This window comes from Tachypleus tridentatus, chromosome 7, assembly GCF_004210375.1.
Source record: "Tachypleus tridentatus isolate NWPU-2018 chromosome 7, ASM421037v1, whole genome shotgun sequence".
Lineage (NCBI taxonomy): Eukaryota > Metazoa > Arthropoda > Merostomata > Xiphosura > Limulidae > Tachypleus > Tachypleus tridentatus.
The window spans coordinates 136,208,220-136,227,544 of record NC_134831.1 but is presented as its reverse complement, the minus strand read 5'-3'; the positions used below and the strand labels follow the sequence as shown (position 1 = coordinate 136,227,544).

At 31.2% G+C, this 19,325-nt stretch overlaps 1 protein-coding gene across 3 annotated transcripts in view; it reads left to right on the top strand.

Moving 5' to 3' along the window:
- Positions 1-19,325, top strand: part of LOC143256673 (uncharacterized) — a 55,486-nt gene that overhangs the window by 21,065 nt on the left and 15,096 nt on the right. For 2 of the 3 annotated variants that reach the window (XM_076514182.1, XM_076514183.1), the window contains 3 exons: positions 6,070-6,671; positions 10,601-10,639; positions 12,591-13,226. In XM_076514182.1, the coding sequence (XP_076370297.1) occupies positions 6,070-6,671; positions 10,601-10,639; positions 12,591-12,640 (691 nt within the window). In that variant the 3' untranslated portion in view covers positions 12,641-13,226. Of the gene's footprint in view, positions 1-6,069; positions 6,672-10,600; positions 10,640-12,590; positions 13,227-19,325 lie in introns of those variants that run through there. The other variant, XR_013031433.1, reaches the window with a different exon arrangement.

The window sequence follows — 19,325 nt, the reverse complement described above, 5'->3', positions numbered from 1 at the left end:
AAGCAGGCTCAAGTGTCATTGATAGTAAATAACAAAGAAAATAGAATACTTGGGTAAATACTTTATTTGTTGTTTTATGTTCTGTATTTATTATAAAGGTTACTTAAATTTAAAAAAGTGGATCTACTTAAGTTAAATTTAATTATAAATGGATAAAGCTACTTAAGATACACAGTTGTTTGGTGTTACAATTTGAAGTTATTCTGGAAACAAAAAGAGGGTAATTTGGATTTCCCTCTTGCTCTCTCTCTCTCTTTTTTCTTTAGGTCAGTTAGTTATGAGGTTAGTCATGTTGACCAGCCTTGCACAGAGTTAGGGTAGAGGAAATAACAGATAAAAGGTTTTACTTAAAAAAATTTAGAAATGTATGTAAGAGGTTTGAGGGATTATACAGAAAATGAGATTTTTGAGGTTGAAGTATTTTTAATCTTAACATAAGTTATTATGCAAACAGACTATTCAAAACAATAGTCTATATTCATGGACAAAACTTTATTTTTTAAAAATACTTCTCTAAAAATTTGTTTGTGGAATAATTTTAATGCTAACTGAAAAATTGTCCAATTTTATGAAGATATACACACTATATTAAATATAAATGTTTTAAATGAGTGTAAACAGGTTATGTGGCTGATCAGATTGACTGAGGCTGTATTGGTAGTTAACATGATTGTCTTATTTAATTGCTTCCATCTGCTGTTCATGATGATGAATATTGGTTAAATCACCATTTGTAAAAATTGAAGAAAAGAGTAAAATTTTGTCCTGTGATGTCATAATTATCATATATTAACCATCATGTTTCATCCTTCAAAGGCTCTACTTTCATTCTAACATCTTGCTTACTCTTAATGTATGTAAAGAAATCTTTAATTTTAATTTTTACATTTGCAACTAACCTTTTTTCATATAGTTATTTAATTTCTTATTTTCACATTTGACTAAATCTCTTCATTTATAATTCTCTAAATCTGCCACGGCTCTCAACTTGAACTTTTTAAATTTGTAATGCCTTTTTTAATTACATCTTGTATTCATTGTGTCACATTTGCAGTCATAATTTGCAGTCACATTTTTTCCTACAAAGAACGTGCCTATTTTGAATATTTGAAAATTGGTTTTTAAAAGTTTTCCTCAGTTGGTTCAGTATCTCCAGTTAATTTTGTTGACAGTTTCACAAAAGATAATTCTTGTCTCATCTCTTCAAAAAAGTTTATTTTTTAAAGTTTTGATTATTATTTTCATACTCAACAAAAAGTCAAACCTGATTGAGCAAAAATCACTTTTGCCCTATGTTTCATAATGTCTAACTTGTCAACAATTTCTGTATTAAAAGATAACATCAAGTCTTAAATAACGTTGTTCCTAGTAAGTTCTCTGACCAGTTGGTAAAGAAACTATTTAGTCTTATTGTTGTTGGCTTTGATACCCTCAACGTAAAAGGTGTAGCTTGCTTATTAAATGTAAAGCCACTTCTGTCCCCACCACTTCTCAAGTTTTATATTCCTATTAAAGAATTTATAACTACATTTTGAAGAAGCTTCTGTCCTCAGGGTTGTCTACATTTAACCTCAGATATTTCCATAGTATCAAAATTCTGCAGTTGAACCAGTGTCGAGAACCAACCATTTTATTTTTTTATACTTGTAGTATTAAAATTTTTGTTTAGCATACCAGTAAAACTGCTTCTGCATTTTGTTTCTGCACAATGATTTTTCCCTAAATTATTTTTCTTAATTATTTTGGCTCTCATCACTGTTGAGGCCTGCCCCCTGCTAGTACAGCAGTATGTCTTCGGATTTACAATGCAAAAACGAAAATCACAGGGTTCGATTCCCCTCGGAAGGCTCAGCAGATAGCCTGATGTGGTTTTGCTAGAAGAAAACACCCACCCTGTTGAGGCCTAAATTAAAGCTGGTCACACAGTTGAGTTAATAGAACTTCAATACAAATTAGCCTTACTGTAAGCTATCCATTCCAAAAAGACTTCCTTTCCACATTGAGATTATTCTACAAATTCTTACATAATAAGCTATTAGAATTGCATTCCTAGAATTAGGTCTTGACAGAATTTGGTTACTATGGCACCTTTCTTTAAATACCATTATTGGTCCCTCATACATGTTTGTTTTCTTTAGCTTGCCTTTATTAACACCATAGCCCCTATATGTAATACAAAGACTGGATTACTGCTGTTACCCTTTACTGTATTACAGGGGTTCCCAACCGGGAGTCGCGACCCCCCTAGGGGTCGCAAAGCCTTGGCAGGGGAGTCGCGTAGCCTTGTTAGAAGTAGCTTGGGATAACATTAATTTTATTTCATCAATTACATTTTCATGTTGTGAGTGCCAAAAGGTTGGGAACCCCTGCTGTATTATAACCCCGTCAGCGATTTACATCTTCAGCCCCTGGATAACATACCCTTTTTTTTTTTTTTCAATTTGCTCTATAATCTGTCTTACGTGCTACACTAAAGAATCATGCATAACTATAACCTTATGGTTTTCATTCCATTCTTATTTGTCTCATGTTTTCTTTCTCTCTCCTTATTCATCATTTGCAGAAGCTAAAGGCTGAAATCTGTTAATAGAACCTTCTCATAACTATTAAATACATTGTTTCTAAATTTCTATCAGTTGTGATTAACTACTCCATCCTTTTCATAAAAAGACTAAGTTCCTGTTGAACTCCTGCTGAACACTTGATCCTTGCACCTATCCCATCCTTAACACATACCCCACTCTTAACCATTGTAACCTGAGAATAGATGATCAACACTAAAATACAATAACCTGTTCACAACACTATTAAGTATTATTAACACTGGTATGAAATAATTACTTTTTTTTATCACTACTTTATCTTCTCGCTAAAGTTGAGTAAGAAGTGGCAATTCCTAGTCTTTATGTAATATTTTTGTAGTAATATGATATATTTAGCCTGTTTTATAATTTACTAACAAGTTGATTTGTAGGTAGTTATTTTACAGTTGCAAAGTGTAATCTGACATTTGTGATAGTTATGTAACTAAGTGTTAACTTGTCCTTCGATTCTAATATTTTTATTTAATAAGACTTAAATAACTATTTATCAGATCACCTCACAGGGAGTTCCATCTGTAATCAGTGACATTAACTGTATTACTGATGGTGGTTTTATTTAAATTGTTCATGTGACTTGTATGTTAGACCCTTTAAGCAACAGGCATTGATCCGCGGGTAGTTTGGTATTTTAAAGTGTCAGTAACGGCTATGTTGAAGACCCTTTTCAATAATTTTAAGATTAACATAACATTAAAACATGCATTTGTAAAGAATACACAACAAACAGTGAAGATTGATATATTTTTTCTGTAACTGTTTGGGAGGAAAAGTTTCGACACAAGTAACAAAAGAAATGCTGAAAAGAAGGGAATCTCTCCTCTATAAATACAAGTTTTATTACTTATCAAAGGTCAGATGATTATATGTGCCCAGTAGTTATTTATTAGGAAGTTAAATGCTTATTTCAAGTTATCAGGCATGAGCAGTTTTGAGTTTTTAAAAATGTATCATTATAAGGTACATTTATGCTCTTTGTAGAAAGCATCTAGTGTTATTTTGTTATGTGAGTCATTCAAACCTTCTGGGTATAAGAAAGGGATAAAAATGAATGGATTATTGTGATAGTTGTTAAAAGTACGAAATGAATAATATGCATGAAGCTTTATTGAGGAAAAAAAAATTGCATGATCACGTGTGCACAATCACACGGTGTGTACCTGAAGATCCACTGTTTTTCCCAACATTCTTTGTCAAGATATGTTTTTGTTAAAGGAATACATCAGTCAGAGGTCATGTTATATTTAAAATTTTTAGCATCAGTGTTCTTTTATTTGTATGCAGAGGTTTTAATGGTTGATCTAATATGTTTTTGGTTGCACTTTGAGCACATGAAGTTGTTTACATGTATTGAGGTATTCCTAAGGTGTTCCATGCGTTTAAAGTTCAAGACCCCTTTTAACCTAGAATTTGTTTTAAAGACGCATTTTACATGCTTTTGTAGATATAACTGTTTGGTAGTTTTCTTGATAATTGTGTATGAAATAGTGCCTTAGTTAGGTGCATCAAAAGTAACAGTATCTAACATAACACATAAGGTACTGTATTAAGTTGGATGATGAGCTTGCAACCACAACATATTCAACTGTGAAAATATGAGGAGTAACTTAAGATCTATTTGATGGATATAATTTGTTTTTATAACTGTAAACAGTGTACGTCTGGGAGAGTAATGGTTCTTCTTAAGAAAGCTATCATGAAAGTTAAAACAGGTATCGAAATATTACATTCCTGTATTTCCAGGAAATCTGACTTTGCTTGAAGAATTTCATCTTTTTTTAATTGGCTTTCCTAATCAGGAATCCTTTAGTAATAACCAATGAAATTGAACACATTGCAAAAATTAAACAATTTGTGAGGAAATGTGATCTTCCTGATAGATCTTCCTCAAGTAAATATTTTATTTCCTTGTTTCTGCCCCTGCTATTTGTAGATCAGCCTGCTTTACAATATACAAGTTATTCAACAATTCATATATTGTATTGTTAGGAATTAATCACTATCATTCAAGTTTCAAAATGTGTTTTAACTTAAAAAATAAAAATATAGATTTACTGTGTGTTATTGTTGGGTGTCTTAGCATAACTGAAATGCTCAACAATTACTTTTCACATAGCACTTTAGTAGTAGTTTAGAGCTTTGACTCTGCATGAAACAGAGTGCAACACAACCCTTTTCTGCCTTTGGGACATTTTGCTTGTAAATTATAAGTGAGAGGCCAGGTAAATCAGCATTCTCAACAAGATTTAGAATAAACTGCTAGTAGAATTTGTTTTCATTAGAACAATTTCTTTACATTGTCAGTTCTTAAAAGTGGATATGATTTTTTTTCTGCACTATTTCATTTAAAACTTTTGTTATTTTTACTACAGTAATCAGTTTGACTTGTAGGGTTGATATTGTCAGTGATGTGGTATTCAGTTATTGTTGATTAGATAAAGATGTAAATTTCATGTTAATACTATTCTTCCAATTTTTGTGACTGTGTTGGGACATATATGTTTTATTAGAGCCCCAACTCTGACTTGTTTGATTCTAACATATGATGGTAGATAACACCTGGCTGTCATATGAAGAGAGTACTTTTCAGTTCTGTAGTTCGATTTGTTTTATCTCTTTTTTGAAAAACACTTTTTTACATTGAATTAGTGAAAAAAGTTTATTTTCAGTGACAGATTAACACTAAAGGTTATCTTGTTTAAATTTCTACATGAGTTGTAAATGTTTAAACCATTTATTAGATTGTTTTATCACTTCCTCCTTTGAAGTGCTTTTTCCGAGAACAAAATTAAGAGATTTTTTACTAAAACATGAAAGAGGAATAATATAATTCAATTGTTGTTTGCCATTAAAACCAAACTCTTGCTACAGTAGTTGCTGATAATAAATAACCTGAATTTCTAAAACTGATAATAGCATGTGTACCTTCACCCTACAAAAGTTCTAGGATTCATGACTCGTTTTATACTATGATCTCCCTAACCAATCACTGTGTATCCATAATTTTTTTAAATTGAAATATTATTTTGTCAATCTGAATAAACTACATTTTGTTACATACTACCAAACTATTTTCAATTTTTTTAAATTTCATGCAAAGCTACTTTTAGTTGCACTTGGGGGCTGTGTGTTCTGACTGGAAGTGTTGTTAAATTTGACATTTGAAAACATCAAGCCAAATTAATAACATGCTTGTTTTATGTTTGTCTAAAATGTAATACAACTTTGGAATTTCCAGGAATAGAAAATTTAGGTATATGAATATGCTTTGGCTCAAATAGTTTGAAAATGGATGTATACATATTCAGTAGATAAAACTGAAAAACAAAGAGGAGCCACTAGCTGTGTTATTGATTTAGTTGTGAAGTATTGTTTTTGTTTTCTATTTTTGTGTCATAATAACATGTTACATCTGTACTTTTTATTTCTTTAAAATAATTTTCAGTCTCAATGGTTTATCCCTTTGTAGTTCAGAATACCCATCTAATGATTATGGTATGGAAGGAGGTGATTTCCAAAACCCTTCTGGATATGGATCTTCATACAGTAACCCTGATGGCTATAGAGATTCGTATGACCAACCTCAGCAGGGTACTGCTCCCTACAGTAAACCTGATGATCCCTATCAAAGACGTACTCTCTCTTCAGATCCATATGGTTATCGAGCACCTCAGTCAGAATCATACACAAGGTCTGATTCATATAGCAGATCACAGCCTCCAGCTGATCCCTATGGTCGACCAGCTCCTCCTCAAGGCTCATACACTCGGTCTGCACCGCATTCATATGGTAGGCCAGCTCCTACTGAGGATCCTTATGCTCGACCAGGACCTACTGATCCATATGGCAGACCCCCACCAGCTGATCCTTCAGCCAGACCAGCACCACCTGCTGATCCATATGCCAGACCAGCACCACCTGCTGATCCGTATGCTAGACCAGCACCACCTGCTGATCCATATGGTGGACCAATACCACCTGATCCATATGCCAGACCAGTTTCTTCTGATCCTTATGCGAAACCTGTACCTCCAGCTTATTCACAGAGCACTGGTTATGGATACAACACAGGTAAATACAGTTGAATTTTTGAAGTAAAAATAATACCTTATTACTATAGCAAGCATCAGTAATTTAAATTAATGTAACAATTTAAACCAGATGTCTAAGATGCTGTTCTTGCTGAAAACACCTCCATCACTCTGGATTATTTAATATGGTTGCCACGTTTACTAATTAATTGTGAATTTAGAAAATCATTGCTTGGTAAATTTTTGTAAAGCAGCAGTGTGTGCAAGGTTGAAAAACTTGCAGCTTATAATAAAGTATTCACTTGATATGAATACACTTCCATCAAACCACATCTGAACATACAAAGATGCAACATAGAAAGTGATGTACATTCAAACTATGGAGGGGTACTCTATCTTTTGAAGTGAGGGGTTGGCACTCCTTGAAACCCTGCTAGACTACATCATAGTAAAGAACCTTCAATTAACCAAATTACATTTTGGATGTAATGCAGCAGATGTTTCAACGTGTAGTGAAAAAAGCTTAATGCATCCTCACCTGTTGTATATGTCGAGTATCTAGTTTCAAAAACATTTGACAATCTGCAAAGAAAAAGGCTTTGTTATATTAAGCACTAAAAATGTCAGTTTTAGGAATGATTTTAGTGCATGGTTTAGGATAGCATATAAAGTCTTTACTCACCATAATAGTCATTTTTTTCCAATGCTACCTATTTATTTTGGTTATATCACTGTTTACTTACACTAATAATGGAAAATTGTTTTGTGCCGCCTGGTACGCCTGGTGACAAATGTGCTGCAGGTGCATCCACAGTTGGAGGGAAGAAAGTCTGTGCTTCAACCTTTTGTTAAATGTGCGTGTCAATAAACAATAAAAGTTATGTTTGATATTTTTTCAGCTTTTGTTAGCAGAGCTAAAGATGACAATTTTATCATTACTTTGTTAGTTATTCAACTGAGAATTATGTCAAAAATCATTTGATGTTAAATTATAGAGATTAATTTAGAATCTGCTATTTAACAAACACATACATTGTTATTTTCAACTGGTTTATTAATTATTAATGTATACACTGCAAAGAAGTAATGAAACGTTTGTAACAATATCTAGTGAAATGTGACACGTTCTGCTAATTATACAAAACTCCCTGAGAAACAATAATAATAATATTTAGTGTTATTGAAGGGGGACATTTAAAAGAGACAGTTTTCTCTGTAACTTTTATGTAATGATAAAATGCTTAAGTTATATTGTGTGTATTTTAATGAAAAATGTTTTATGGATTTTTAAACATTTACAAGTGCACATGCACTTGTGTGAAAAAGTTAGGACACCCTTTGAAAGCTTGTATTTTTGTAACATTTTTGGATATATAGATATTTAATCTCAATTTCAACAATACTGAGAGATTATAGGAATATAACTAAACAATTAAAACTGAAGAAAACACTTTTAAAGATCTTCTCTAAATGTAATTCTACAAAAATGCATATTCTAACTGAGGAAAAAGGTTAGGACACCCTACCCCTTAATAGCTAGTGTTACCCCTTTGGCTGAAATAACTGCAGTGAGATGCTTCTTGTAGCCATCTACCAGTCTCTAACATTGGTCTGAAGAAAGTTTGCGTCATTCCTCGATGCAGAATTTTTCAGCTGTGAGATGTTTGAGGGGTTTCTTGTATGTACAGCCCATTTCAAGTCACCCCACAGCATCTCAATGGGATTAAGATCTGGGCTTTGACTTGGCCATTTCAGGACTCTCCATTTCTTAGTTTTCAGCCAATCCTTGGTGGATTTACTGGTATGTTTTGGGTCATTGTCGTATTGCAGGGTCCAGTTCTGCTTCAGCTTTAATTTTCTTACATATGGTCTCACATGATCCTCAAGCACCCTCTTTTACACAGTAGAATTCATGGTGGATTCTATGATTGTGAGCTGTCCAGATCCTGCTTCAGCAAAGCAGCCCCAAACCATGACACTTCCACCTCCATGCTTCACAGTTGGTATGAGGTTCTTTTCCTGGAATGCTGTATTTGGTTTACATCAAACATGTCCTCTGTTCTGGTGTCCAAATAATTCAATTTTGGACTCATCTGTTCAAAGAACATTATTCCAGAAGTCCTGGTCTTTGTCTACATTCTCTCTGGCAAACTTCAGTCTGGCATTGATGTTTCTCTTAGAGAGCAAAGGTTTCCTCCTTGCATACCTCCCATGCAAGTTAAACTTGTGCAGTCTCTTTCTGATTGTAGAGGCATGCACTTTCACATCAACAGTAGTCAGAGCCTGCTGTAGGTCCTGTGATGACATGTTAGGGTGTTTGGAGATCTCTTTTAGCATCTTGTGATCTGCTCTTGGGGTGAACTTGGTTGGATGACCAGATCTGGGCATGTTGGCAGTTGTTTTGAAAGCCCTCCACTTGTTGACTATTTTTTGGACAGTAGAATGGCTGATTTCAAAATCTTTTGGGATATTTTTAAATCCCTCACCAGACTCGTAAGTTGCTACAATTTTCTTTTGAAGGCCTCAGACAGCTCTTTTGCTCTCAACATGGTGCTCACTCTCGCTTCAACAGTCAGGAGCACACCAAACTACATGTCTGAAGTTTAAATAGGGCAAGCCTCATTCAAAATGCTGAGTAACGATCTTCTAATCATGTGCACCTGGTATGATACACCTGTGTGTGAGTTGAGCCATTTTAAGTGGAAATAAATGTGGGGGTGTCCTAACTTTTTCCTCAGTTAGAATATGCATTTTTGTAGAATTACATTTACAGAAGATCTTAGTCTTTTCTTCAGTTTTAATTGTTTAGTTATATTCTTATAATCTCTCAGTATTGTTAAAATTGAGATTAAATATCTATATATCCAAAAATGTTACAAAAATACACAGGCTTTCATAGGGTGTCCTAACTTTTTCACATGACTGTATAGTAAACTTCATCACTAATGCTATAAGGAATTTTCAATTTCTTTTTTTTTGACATTTGTGTAGGATTGTCGTTTTGGTTAAAATTAGTTTTTAAACTAGACTAGCTTCTGAAATATTGTTAATTTTTAGTGTATAAAATTGTACACTTAAGTCAGCCTTTTTTCTTATCTTTCTTTTTAATCTAATTTAATCAAAAACAATGTACCCAATAACATCAGAATATATACGTACATGCATGGTATAATTAGTTCAGTTTTAAGACATTATGTTCAATCTTCTTACCATGGAAGAAATTTTTCAAGTTTTCTGTTTGTTAATTCATGTTTTTATGTCGTTAAGTAAATGCTTTATTATTATTTTCTAGGAAGTTAATCTTAAATTCTCATTCATCAAATTGTTTTTTTCAATCTCCTCTGTAAATGAAATGCAGATTCTCATTTACATCAATGCTCATTAGATAAACATGAGTGTTTAAAGGTGTTTAACGTTAAAATGTTCTGTGTATTTCTCACCCATGACTTAAAATGTATTTTCTTCTACTAAATGGTGCCACAAATATGTGAACCATTTAGTTATTCTTAAGAATTTTGTTATTGTACAAAATTCACAATTTTAAGATTAGTTTTGTTAAATATATTTTGAATATATGTAACTAAGCTACATTAGTGATGTTCATTGAGAAAGTCATTAAGCAGCTGCATTTGTATTCCTTGTCATTCAGCATGTGGTGTGAATGTTTAATTTATTACACAATTTTAAAGAAAAATAATTCCAAGTGAACAGTCTTACAATGCTGTATAAAATATTCTTCTGTCTGTTTAGTTGTTCAGCTAAAGATATGCTTTATAATTGAGGACATGCAGTAATATTTCCTCACCATTTTTCTGGCAGCACTGAGATATCTAATCCTGTGCTTTGTGAAAATTATAGCATAAGGATGTGGCTTTAGGAATTATGTTATTATAATTTGCTTTGGATGCTGTTAATCTGTTTGTGATACTTGGTGAATATTGAAAAGTTGTGATTTTGTTCTTCCTGTAGGTATGCCAGGTGGAGAAGATCATTACTGGAACAATTCAGGTAAGATTAACATTGCTTAAGTATGCTGTCATTCTGTCCATCCTATAGTGTAAACCTTGGATGAAGGAAGTAATATTGTGAGAGTTAATAATGTCTGTTAAAGAAGTGTTTTTGTACAGCTTCAGTATGTGGGTAAGGGAAGAACATTGTCAACTTTTGTTGCTCATTTATGGTTATGAATGTGGAGGGCACTGTTCCTAATGTAAGAAAGGAAACTATGACATTTGTCTTTCCTGAACTGCTGGGACAAAATGGTATCATAGGTTACTGTGGGTCTAAATATTATGTCACCTACTATGTGAGAAGAGTACAAGACTATAAATTAGCTTATTATGTTGTGAGTTTTATAGGTCAAAGGAGCAGTGGTTGAGAGTGAATTCTAGTGCATCCATGATTTTAGGATAAAGAGACATTATTGTTATAGCTTTTAGCACATTTTGGAGTTTATATTTTGAACAAGACTGTTCATTCAGCAAGATTAAAATGAGCCCAGTCTTGTTGCTTTTGTAGTTTGTGACAAGCCTAGTATGTGTTAATACTTTAAAGTTGAACGTTCCTAACGTGTCACACTGTGTGTGAAAGTAACTCTAATTACTAACATAAAGTTAATCATTATAATTGCGTGGCTTACGAAAAGAAAGACAAATTAGTTAAAAGTTACAAGAAATGCAGTATTTTCTCTGCTTTATTGGTAAGGATGTTATATTTAACAATGTGCAGTAAATGGAATAATTTGGAATAATACCATACTAAACTATTTTGCAAGCATTAATCATATTAACACCTTTACAGGAAAGGGAATCAAGCAGAGTAAGGAATAATTGTGACAAAGAGTGCATCATCTTTGCAATATTTTTATAATACAATTTAGATTAATGTGTAGTAAGAAACAACAAACTTTAAAATTGAATTTTCAAAGCTCTTTAAAGGATTTGTAATGTAGTCTTCCTAGTATAAAGCAAACTTAAGATACAAATTATAAAATTATTATATATATTTTTATAAAATATATATTTGAAATTGCCAGTGCACATGCCTTTTCAATTTTATTGAATTATAAGTTAAACTGAATGTGATGTCTGCTGATGGAATTAATCATAAAGTCATCAATACTATTACGTTGTGTTTTAAACATTTATTAAATTCTATAATAAATAGACCTGTATTGCTGTAAACCTTAATATTAAAGCATTGAATTTTTAATGTAAATACTGATCTTTCTGTGACTTAAATTGATATTCAGAACTAATCTTTATTTGTAGTATGAATTAAAATACATTTTAGTCGTGACTTGTGTGATGATAGTCTGGTAATTAGCTTGCTACAGTCATTCTTAATGTTTGTTAGATAGTAAGTAAAATATCTCGGAAAGAACCAGAACTAAGTATTCATTTGAAAAAAAAATCTATAAGCAATTTTTGGTATTTTCTACCTGTTTATAGGTCAACATTAAGGTGGTTTTACAAGGTAAGAATATTGAAGTGGACTGATAGTTACAGTAACCAATTTTGGTAAAAGATCAGTTTGTAAGAAAAAAGAAACTAAATTCATGAACTTGCTAGTTCTACTGCTTCTGTCTCCTTAATGCATAAAATAAACTAGCCAATAATAGATTGTGTAAATATGCATTTCTCATCACTGATAGGTGACTTTGCTAGAAGATAAATTTGAAAGATCGGGTTGCATGAAGTACTTGAAACATTTGTTAAAGTAGAACTATTTCCTAAAGTGATTAGTTACTATAACAACACAGTTCACAACTTCAGAAAGAAAGTTCGTGGTGTTATCTCAAGGCTAAAGTACGTGTGATTTTATCCAGACTTAGATTATAATCTATGTTGATTTAAATATTCTATGCCCTTTTTTTTGTAATCTAAGGATTATAAATTTTTTAGCACTATGAAGAAGTAGGGCTTTTTTTATGTTAAAATATGTTCTACTGCCGTTCCAGGTGTTTCCAAGGCCAGTAGTTATCAGCAGTACGACTACAACACTTACTAGTACCAACTCTTCTTATGATCCAAGATATAGTTACTAAAGTAGCACCAGGTTATGGGCACCCATCTTTTAATTATTGAGCTGGTGACTGTCATATAGTGACATTGTGTTGTGTTCATGTTTCTCCTTATTGTTCTTGTGTAACTTGCCATTTTGAGCAGTATTTACTTGGCATTAGAATAATTTTCTTATCTAAGTAACAAAAAAGAATTTTTTTGAAGTAGCTGCTTTTAAAAATGTCTCTAGTGTACTGTCAATTATGAATTTTTAAATAGATAAGAAAACAGTAGTTTAATGTCTTCACAGTCGTCCTTTTTAACAGCTTTAAGGCAAGTTGGGAATTTGTTTTTTGAGCATGTTTTTAATAACTATCAAAATATAAGCAGTAGGAAAATAATTTGTATTCATTACAGAAAAATTCAGTTTTGAGTAATGTAATTGTGGAACTGAAATGATGCATTGTGTTTTTTTGAAATCAATTTTACATTGTAAAATTTGTTTTGTCAAAACTTGTATGTTCATTGACTAAAGTAAATGCACACAGGCATTGGTAATTCGTAATTAAATGTTTTAACACCAACTGATGAAAGTTTTCATTGTGTTTGAATTATTTTAACTGATATACAAAGGATAATGATTGAGATAATTTGAATTCAAATGATTCTTAATGTAAAATGAAAGGTACATTTTCCCAGTATGTGACAAAATGCAAGTAAACTAATTATTTGCGTAATATTCTAATTAAAATGAAGTGCTACTGAAAACCTACTCAGTATAGTGCTAAACCCCTCAGCATTGTCAGTACTTAACTATTGAGTCTTATTCTATTTCCAAATGTCTATAAATATATATAAGTAATTATTTTTAACACTGTGGCCATAAGACAACAAGAACTTTGAACAATTTTTTAAAGTTATTAACTTGTTCGTACAGTAATTAATATTCTTAACTGTCACTGCATAGTGCTGGAATAAATATCATTCTTTATACCTGCCAAGACCTTAATTTCAACATAAATAATAAACAAGTGTTATCAAGTAATTTTTTTTCTTGAGGAAAATGGCGAGTTAAAGATTGTGAGAATTGAGCCTTTTTCCCTTAAATTTTTATGGAATTTGAGCCCTAGGGTACTGTTGCAAGACAGTTGGTGTTTATTTCTTTCAATTTCTGTTCAAAAAAGTTATTTCTATATAAAAAAAAAAGAGTAAATATACAAAATTAAAAAAGTTGGCTTGTTTATTTCTTTTAGAAAGATGATTGTAGCTTGTTTTGAGCACAGTATCGTACAGAGAATCTTTTTAGATTGCAAATATTCACCATTAAGTTAAAGCCTGTATCTTATCTATAACTTTGAAAAGCTAACAGGTATTTGTTCAAAAAACAACAGAAAGTTCTGAAGTTCTAAACTTAATTATATTCAAGTGCAAGATTTTATAGGTAGCATGAATGAAAGTCGGGAATTGTGGATTTCAAGAGAAGTACTGGAGTTTATATATATATATTCCATCAGTATTTTTAAAAATAGATAAGACATTCTTATTAGCATTTTACATTTTATGTTTGATTTTCTGTAATGCAGGTTTTCAAAACAAAATCTTACAAACTACAAAATTTAAAGTTAAAGAAAATAAAACTTGTACCATTGCTACTGGAAAGTTTGACATCAAAAAATGTGAATTAGTCACTTTTTTGGTAAACAAAAATACATTAATCCTGAGAAACTATACTAAAGATGCATAGTGGTTTTTTATCTTGGTTATTAAATAGAATTGTTATATAAACTTAAACCTCACTATGGAAATTAAGATTATTAAAATAAGTAAAAATTGAATTGTTCTTAACTTCAGTTCCAAACAACAGTTTGAAATCTGTGAAGAAAATACTAGCTTAATGATTCATGCTCAAAAGATTCTGTGTTTAAAATGTGAAACCAAGAGATAGAAAAGTAATAAAAATATATAACATTTTGCTGTACATATAATACTTTATCTTAAAAGTAAGAATGAAATTAAGGCAGTACCTTATGTAAACATAAAATGCATTTATGGAGAAAAGTGTTGCACTTACAGAAGAAAAATTAGAAACATGTTTATAATAAAAGACCCAGGTATTGTGTTTACTCCTTTTTTCTTTTTTTAAATCTTGAAGTAAAGAAGTAATTACATTGTAAAAGTAATACCCAAGTGGATAAATGATTGGCTTGGTACATAAGATTTTAATCAATTTGAAAAGGTTTATTTTTTCATCATTTATGATTACAAACTTGAAACCAAACAGTATAATGCTGATTCAAATTGTTTAGGTTTCTGGTTAGGTTAATTTTCTATAGAATCTTATTGCTATCATAACTGGGACTTATTTCATTCCAGATACTGAACATTATTCCATCAGAAACATTTTGCTAAGAATTTTCCACATCTATCAGAATGCTTAACTCAAATTCATGATAAACACTGAAACAGGAGTTTATTTTTTGTTCTGTTGCCTTTTAAAATCCTTATTTCTAGTAACCAGTTTTATGTTAAAACAGAAGTAATCCTTTTAATTTATTATAATGTCCAACATGTTATTCATTATAAACATCCAAATAGAGATTTTCCAGTTATCAAGGTGGTTAATTAGGATTTATCACATGCACCCAATGGAATTCTCACATCTAAGTGAATGCTTTTAACAAATATATCAGAAACGTCAAGGTTATACTGAATACTTTTAGAATTTTTTATAAAAAATTATACAGAACAATAAAGGCAGTGTTTAAGATAAAAAGTAAGTGCCTGGAATACTTCTTACATCATGTCTATACCACTTTCTGTGATATCAGAAAAGGAAAATGTGCAAGTTTTTGAAAAGCATGATATAACATATCTCATTTAAAACCTATCTCAAAAATAAAAAAGAAAAAACTTTGAAAATTGTGAAATACCTTTATCGAATCTGAGTGAAAAAGAAAAAGTTACCAGGATCCAAGGAAACAAACAATAGGTATTTTGAAATTTAACAGTGGTGAAAATACAAGTTTATATGTTGTGATTTTTTTTTTTATTGTTAGAAGATACTTTAGTGTTAATGTGATTACTAATGAAGTGTATTGGTATAAATTAGTTAAGACTTTTTTAAACCCTTAAAAAAGAACTTCACAGTTACAATCTAGAAAAGAGTAAAAGAAGTGGTAGTTCATGGGTGTATTTCTTGAAATTAGATTCAGTTTAATTATTAGTATAATAAATTATGGACTATAATAAAAGGGAAATTTCAAAGAGTGAAATTTTTCATGGCAACATCATTAATATTGGTAATGAATTACCAGTAAGTGTTTATTGAACAAGTTTATTATAGGTTGAAAGGCATGTTATTAATTGTGAGAAGATAATTTAGGTAAAATAATTTTCGTATTAGAAGAAGAATTATTTATTAAGAATAGGGTTTTATTTGTATGCTTTTTAAATTCACTGTGTATATGGTGAAAAAATTAAACATGAATTGCAGAATTTACACGCATAGAAGAAAAACTGTTTTAAGATATTCGTCTATGGTACATACAATAAATCAACATTGAATACAAGGTTACTAAGTTCGTAGAGGTAAAGATAAAGTATAACTTCATAGTATGTAGTTCAAAATGTTTCCTTTTAAATTTAGATGAAACAAATTTAAATTGATGTCTAATAGTATTTAGTTATATAACGATATGACTTTCTTAAGCATTGCTGAGGTAGTGGAAGCAGAAAACATACAAAACAAATATATTAAACAAGGTTAAAAATGAAATAAGATACATTAATTAATGAATCAAATTTCCTATTTTAATGTACTTTAGATATATAATTTTTATAGTTTGTCACAAAATAGAGGTTTTACTAAAATGTTGACCTATAGAAGTTTGTACAGTATTGATTAATTCTGTTTGTGAGTTAGCTAACTCGATGTTCTGCCATGGTTTGTATATAAGCAAACTGGTAAAATCAAAAATGTGAGAGGCTCTAATTAGTTTCCTTATGTCTGATTACCTTGATCGTTACATGAGAGCCCTCTGCTAGTACAGCGGTAAGTCTACGGAATTACAACACTAAAATGAGATTAATTTCTTCTCGGTGGGCTCATTAGATGGCCCTTGGTGGCTTTGCGATAAAAAAACAAACACGTTACGTGAGGAAAAGTTTCATTTAAAATAAAACATTTCAGTGCAAAATGAAATATAGTATTTTTATTGCATACAGAAGCACTCGTGTAACTTAGTTTCTTTAAAAGTAACTTAGAAATCCTTATAAATTCAGGTGTTGAAAAATAAAACAGCAACACTTGTATTGTTTATTTGATCCAAGTAGTTTTAAAAATGTTTCATCATATTTAAGTAAAACCAGTTGTTAAATAAAAATAATTGGAGCAATCATTTGAAATTCTTTGTGCTATTTGAAGGGAAAACAAATGTTTTGTTGCTAATTAATCTGATAAAAAATGCACTTTTTAATTTTTTTTTTAATTTTGAAGCTACTAATTACGGTAACATTTCTTAGACATTTTTCAAGAATACTTATTTCTTGAAAATACTTATTAGAACAATAATGTTTAATATAAGAAAATGTTATATTTTATTGGCCAAAAAGAAATTTGGGGCATCGTACTTCACATAATTGTTTTTTTAATTGCATTAGAAATCTGGTTGGACAAACAAACAGGTATCCATGAGGAAATAAGTTCCAAATCAACTTTATTTTCTTCAAGATTACAGTGTTTTATCATGAATATATTCTCAGTTGTTGGATTTTGTAAAACTACTTAAAATTTCTTATTTCATTCAATATTATTTTATCACGTCTAATTTAACTAATAGCTGTACCTTCGTTCTTGGCTGAATGTTAAAGAAATAATGAACTGATCAGTGGAAAATATTAATCATCAGAAATGATTTTGTTCATTCAAGTTCCAACTGATAACTGAAAGAAATAAAATTTACTTCGTACTCGAGAACCAAAGTAAAATGTTTGCAGTTGTAAGTAATAATGAGAAGAAGAAAAATAATTTATTTGGTAAAGACTGAGAATTTTGACTATTATCATTGGAGGAATACTTTGAAATCTGCACAATCTTGCATCTGAATAAAACCAATTGGTCATCCTTTTTCTACTTTCCATTTTGTGTTTACTGTACACCGTGAATATTTGAAAAACGAAGCTGTTGTTTATATCAAGCAATTAAATAGAGATTAAGACAAAACAATTGACGGTTTTTAATGTCTCATAATAAATTGAAAGGAGATAAAAACATGTCATTTTAGAAGTTCATCATATTTTAATTACATCAGTAGTACGAGTTCTTATAAATACAACGTTTTATTTGAAATTTAGTAACATTACTTTTATCACAAAATATTCATTGTATACAGCATGTATTGAGATATTAGGAAAACAAAGCTCTATAATTATTTGAAATGTCTGAACAGTCCAAATGTAAACAACATAACAGTTGCCCCTAAAACGTGTACTGGGTCTATTTGTTGTGAAATATGGTTTTAAAAGTACACGTTAAATATATTGTTAAAAATGTATATTTTACATGACTGAGAAAATTTACATAAGTTGTGTGCTATTGATTTCTGTGGATAGTAGTAGTCTCCTAATGTGACAGCTGTAAGTTTATGGACATAAATGCTAAAATTGGAACTTCGATTCCCTGCAATGAACAGAGCAAATAGCCTATTGTGACTTTGCTCTAAAAGAAGCAAAAGTAGGTAAAATATTTAGTATGGTTTAGTGTCTGTACAATTTCTAATCACTGGCTACTTTTATAAACTACCTTACAACAAGTACTGTATAATGATTCAAATTTTTTGTGATACTTTTCTTATTCTACATATTATAAACGTTTCATAAGCTAATATATCATTTCAGTCTTTAGAGAAAAAAAATTAATAGTCCTTTCAGGAGTTGGTGGTAGGCTATGGAGCTTGTAACTCCAAAATTCGAGGCCCGGCGTGGCCAAGCGTGTTAAGGCGTGCGACTCGTAATCTGAGGGTCGCGGTTTCGCATCCCCGTAGCGCCAAACATGCTCGCCCTTTCAGCCGTGGGGCGTTATAACATGTGGCGATCAATCCCACTATTCGTTGATAAAAAAGTAGTCCAAGAGATGGTGGTGGGTGGTGATGACTAGTTGCCTTCCCTCTAGTCTTACACTGCTAAGTTATGGACGGCTAGCGCAGATAGCCCTCGAGTAGCTTTGCGCGAAATTCAAAAAACATCCAAAATTCGAGGTATGATTCATACATTGGGTACATCGCAAATGGCTTTGTACTTTAAAAAGAAATGCTTTGAACTTGAACATTGCATTCAAACATTATAAAGTTTCAAAATGAAAGCAAGGTGTTGATAATATTGGAGGCGTAAAAAGAGTTAAGTCATATAAGTGAACAAGACAGTAAAAGAATTAGTAAAAAATGTTGTACAAAGAAAGTGATGTTAAAAAGAAGTGGACTGCATTGTATTAATTGACTTGCAATTTGTTGACACAGTATTCATACAATAGTGTGAAAAAAGACATTTTGATAGTAGATTTTCACCCAAACATTGTCAGTGGAATTGTCAGCAAACCAAGTGGTTTATTTGTTTCCGAGTTATAACATTTAAGCATACTGCAGGGAGCAGATGAATGGAAGAATGGTGGGAGTGTAACAGAAAAAGGTTCAGTATTT